The following is a 5,175-nucleotide window of genomic DNA, read 5'->3' on the forward strand; positions in this document are numbered from 1 at the left end:
TCCATTCTTGGTAGACTTGTTGCGCTTAGGCTCTCTTCCATCAAATCACGCTGCCATGGCAATGGCTTGGGTCTGCGAAAAGATTAATAAGAGCATGCTACATCTCAGCATTGTAATACCATAATACAATAAAAAAAAAGATTCACCATTCTTCATGAGCTAATCAATTATCATGATTCATGGTATCTAGAACTAATCCGAATCATTTTTTAAAATAAAGAGTGGATCTTGAGAATTTAATATTTAAAAAAGATGATGTATCTTTAACACTTAATCATTTTTTTTAAATGTTATGTTTTTGTAATGTTTTTTAAATGTTATGTTTTTTGTAATGTTTTTTAAATGTTATGTTTAATTAAAAAATAGGTTTATTTAAATAACATGTTTTAATTAAATTTGTTTAAAAATTAAAAATTAAATCGAAAAAATAGAAAAAAGAATGATGACATGGAGTGTTATAACTAGTTGTCAATTTCCTCTATTTGGTGTTATAACACAATATTGACATGATATGTTAGGTAACGACTTTTAGGTGTGATAACACCCATTAACTAGTTGCTCACACCTACAAGTCTAAAAAGAAGGGGCGGGAGGAGAATAGTCACATCCAAACTTATTTAAAGACGTTGGTTGGATGTCCATAATGGTTTCCAAAGCATTAACAAATATAGATTACGGATGTCATCATGAGCAAATGGGGTGAAATAATTGCCCCGCCCCTGTCTCTCTGAATTCGTCTGTTTCTCCCGACCCCGAATTCCTCTGTTTCTCCGTTCCCGAATTTGAAGACCACCCCCGATCCCGCCTATGTTTCACCCGTTAGGCCCGAAATCATCCATTTAACCTTATTTATCGTATTTTTAACTTTTTTATTTTGTTTATCTTTATATATTACACTAGCTAATTATTCAAATGCAAAACATATATTACACAATGACTACTTTAATTTTAATAGTTAAATACAAAGTAATTATTTCGAGGTCCCTCGCAGGGTATTTGGGATAGAACTCCCTACCCCCACAAAGTAATTGGGGTAAAAGCCGCCCTAAACTGAAAACATTGTAAAAGTATTCTGGTACATAAACAGGTCCCATAGGATTTTTGACATCCCTAATATAGATGCCAAACTAACATGATTTTTTTTTCTCATTTAAGGTGTGTGGGAACCATTTAGTGGTTTAGAGGGAGGCTTATTTTACGATGCCATACAATATCCCTTCATTTTTACCGTCTAAAACTAATTAACCACACCACACCATATTGTGTTCAAATTTTCCCAAAAAAGCAATGTATTACTGAAGCAAATTCTTCAATTTTGAGAGTTATCTTTCAATGTTTCTGCCATATGAAAGACAAAAATACAAGTTTATGTAAGGATCAACGGCAAATTATATCTATAACCTCATGTATCTGGTCATCCGATTTTCGCTTCTTGAAAGAAACCGAAATGCCAACCTTATGTATCTGCACCAATGAAAACAACAATCTCTTAATTCTTAAACACCACCAGCCTCTATAAACTAATATTGATATGAAGAGATGAAATGAGAAAAAACAATAATACTTCAGTATTGAAAGCACGCAAGGTCTCCATATCAGGATTTTCTATGCTTTTAGAAACATTCTCTTTCCATTTGAATGGTACTGCAACACCCTCATCAAGATGTGCCACTGCATGAAAGATGCCTGCGATTTCAACATAATAACACGCTAAGCATGTCCTTTAATTTCTTGAAACAAAAGGGCTATGTACTTACATGGTTCATTAAGGGGAGGCAAGAATGTGAAGGTGGCTGAAATATGTCTCAGAACACCTCCAATCTCATTCATGATTTCTTTATCACTCTTCTCCCGTAAACTTATGAAGATCATAAACCATTAAATTGAGATGAAAACAGTGTATCAGTGGACTATAGTTTAAGGAATATCTTACATGTTTTCAGCAATTTCACCATGAGTCTCTATACTAAAGTTCCAACTCTGAAGTACTTCATTCGTGGCCTTAGTCATAATGAGAAGTTCAATCTTATGCAACCTCCCAGATTCCAGCCATTCTTTATAAACCCCAATTTAAATGCAAATCACATATGTAAAATACAATACAAAATGTATTAAGATTAGGGAAAAGTGTTATTAACAATACTGAAAGTTTACCGGAAATCTTCTCATTAAACTCTAATAAGTATAACTTAACACCCACATTCTTAGAAAGGAACAATCGATGTTCATGTTTCTTCACTCTTTCAAAAGTTTCTTCAGGATAAACACCATTAAGGTGCAGAATACTACACATTACCCCATCAAAATTAGAATATTTTTTTCCAATCCAACATACAGAAATGAGAAAACTACATCCATAAAAGGAGAAATCGATAACAACTCTTACCTGTTTGCTGCATAACCTGAAAAGGTGTATAATTAATTAGAGATTTGATAGCGTCAAGAAATTAGTGGTTTAAGGAGACGTCAACAAGAAACAAGAGTTTTTACCAAATAATTCGCAGACAATGGCCGAAGATTCACGGAGAGTGATTATGTCTTTGCTTGGAGTTTCTGTGGGGAATTTTATCAAACAGGTTAAGTGCACAACATCAAGCTAAAGTTAAATGGAGAACAATGTTAGAAATTAGGTTTGGAGCTCAGGTTTCTACATAATCATAGAGTACGTGGCTAATGGAAGTTGAGCTCAAATAGTAAAGCTTCATCGCTCCCAGGAACCTCCAATTGGAAATGTTTAGATTGCATACATTACAACTAATGTTTAATTAGAGGCAGACACAATGATTAGAAAATTCCTGGATGAACAAAATTATACGATACCTAATGACTTTATCCGCAAATATAACAAATTTATTTCATTTTTTCTCGATCACGACAAACGATTGTAATTACTTCACCAGCAGACAAATTAAACAATTCCAGTAAATTTAATTTCTGAAATCGATACATGCATGAACGAACAGCTAAAGCTAAAATCTAAACCATTGTTAATATACAAGAAAACTATGAATAGAATTTCAATTACCTTTATAAATGAAGAAATCAAAAAACTTCACCAACAATCATATCTATTTGTAGTTTAGGTTTTGACATTTTAGACTATCATTACAGCTTAATCTCCTGAATTATAAAGCAATGTAATGACGCGTATAACAATTAAATTAATGACCGATATTGCTACAGAATATGCATCGGTACATATAGACCATGATTATTTTATTTACTAAACTCCTTACCCATGTATATATATAAACGAGAAGACGTACCTACCTAGGTTAGGTGATCTCATTGCATAATCCTCCATGCTATTGCCAACCAGGTTAATCCACCGTGATATGTTCCTTGTCCTCTCTCCATTGATGATCATTGATCGTAACCAATCTAGCAATATTTGAACCATATCGAGGGGTAATATTAGAACGTATTACGACAGAGAATCCCTCATCAAACACTTTACTACTTGATCACTGGTCATGCGACGCCTTCTTAATTATCACTCTGTCACATCGACCAACAAGAAAGCACAACCGACACCTCGCCCTCGAAATTGGGCTCATGTCTATCTATGTATCTCACTCTCTCAGTTTTCTGATGGGTTAAGCTGGGTCACGGGTACGGGTTGGAATGGGTCGGTCCAGTTGCAATAACGTGGAATAGTCCCATCTTTTGTGGTTTTAGTTGATAGTTATCTTTTTTGTTTTTTTATTTTTTATTTTTTTTACCATCATCAATAGTTTAAGTAGAGTAGAGTTTATCTCGATTGTAGTTGTATGATGTTTTTAATATTCCAATATTGTATAAATAATAATATAATATATCAATATCATACTCAATTTATAGAGAATTAAAAACCACGTTCTTATATCCTTAGCTAATCGCTCGGTAATCGGTCAGTTGGGTTTTCTTTAGATTAATGACCGCAACAAGCCAACAATAAGAATAGAACCATTTACATGCCAACCTAAGTTCATATATTAGTTGTGTCCAACTAAATTTTCTATAATTCAAGCCTGCGAAGGTTTCTTATTCAGAATTTACCATAACACGAATGTTCCCATGAATTGTAAATTCTGTTTAGCAACACAGATACAATATCTATCGAGGAGATTTTATCCTTCGAAAATGTTAAATTCTTGATCTCTTCGATCATCTGGTTACAGATGAGATGCTTTATTGATTTTATGTACTTAAATTGTTTATTAATTTCATCATCTTGATTGATTTTGTACTGATCTAGAGGCCTATTTTTTTTTTTTGGGTAATGAAGCCACAAGTTCTTGAGCGTCAAATTACTCCAATGACATGCGTAAAATAAAGAATGACGTACAGTTTCGTTGCTGCTTAATAGAACTAACAGAATTTTAGGCAACTAAGTTAATGATAACATGTTACTTCTAAAAGTAACACAACGTACACGATTACAATAAAAAAATTTCTGTTTGATATATCTAAATTACTGAAGTATAATTGGTATAATACCATTTGAGCACACTAAGATTATGCATCTCAATTTGTTTTTGTTAAAACTAACTTTTTTATAGTAAGATGGGAAGTATTTTGTTAAATAGTTTAGAAATTTATTAAATAGGATAAAATACAAGTGCGGTATCGTACAATTGGTATAGTCCAAAAATAATCACAGTACTACGACTATCTAAAATATTCATATTCATGGTACTTTGTGTATGCAAACATAACTGTGATTCCAAAGGGAATTTATCTTTGGATGGACCAAAAGGTATAAGACGACGGAGTATCCAAAATTTATAGAAATTTACGAACAATGATTCTATTGATAGTTATGCATTTTGGATTGTGTAGCAACTAGAGGCCTATATATACCAATATTCGTTTTGTATGGAAACTCAATTATTAAGATTCTCCCCAATTTTTTCCAAAACTTGTGCTCCCTACCATCAAATTAATAGTTTCAATTTCAAAGTTAGATTTTCATTCTGATCATGGGCGTATATAGATTTCCAAAAATCTTGCGTGGCAAGTTGGGAATGTCAAGTTATCATTCAACCTCAGCAGCCATTGATGTACCGAAAGGCTGTATCAATGTATATGTTGGTGAAGGCACAAACAAAAGATTTATAATTCCCATAACATATCTAAAACATCCTTCGTTTCAGACCTTGCTAAAGCTGTCCGAAGAAGAGTTTGGCTATGATC

General features: G+C 33.0%; 1 protein-coding gene across 1 annotated transcript; it reads right to left on the bottom strand.

The window, feature by feature from the left end:
• Positions 1–1,281: 1,281 nt before the first annotated feature.
• On the bottom strand, positions 1,282–3,675 carry LOC145094460 (mitotic spindle checkpoint protein MAD2-like). Its single transcript, XM_079032651.1, has 8 exons — positions 3,271–3,675; positions 2,491–2,553; positions 2,387–2,402; positions 2,155–2,285; positions 1,934–2,054; positions 1,758–1,858; positions 1,565–1,686; positions 1,282–1,464 (listed from the first exon to the last, which is right to left on the bottom strand). The coding sequence occupies exons 1-8, from the start codon at positions 3,398–3,400 to the stop codon at positions 1,378–1,380; spliced, it is 771 nt and encodes a 256-aa protein (XP_078888777.1). The 5' UTR covers positions 3,401–3,675; the 3' UTR covers positions 1,282–1,377.
• Positions 3,676–5,175: the final 1,500 nt, after the last annotated feature.

The sequence above is a fragment of the Lactuca serriola genome, chromosome 3 (assembly GCF_051521515.1).
Source record: "Lactuca serriola cultivar US96UC23 chromosome 3, Lser_US96UC23_V15, whole genome shotgun sequence".
In the NCBI taxonomy this organism is placed as follows: domain Eukaryota; kingdom Viridiplantae; phylum Streptophyta; class Magnoliopsida; order Asterales; family Asteraceae; genus Lactuca; species Lactuca serriola.

Coding starts and splice junctions, on each gene's coding strand:
- LOC145094460 (XM_079032651.1), bottom strand. CDS start 3,400: ATGGTTCAAATATTGCTAGATTGGTTACGATCAATGATCATCAATGGA. Junction 2,055..2,154: donor GTTTAATGAGAAGATTTCCG/GTAAACTTTCAG, acceptor GGGTTTATAAAG/AATGGCTGGAATCTGGGAGG. Junction 1,859..1,933: donor GGTGAAATTGCTGAAAACAT/GTAAGATATTCC, acceptor GATCTTCATAAG/TTTACGGGAGAAGAGTGATA.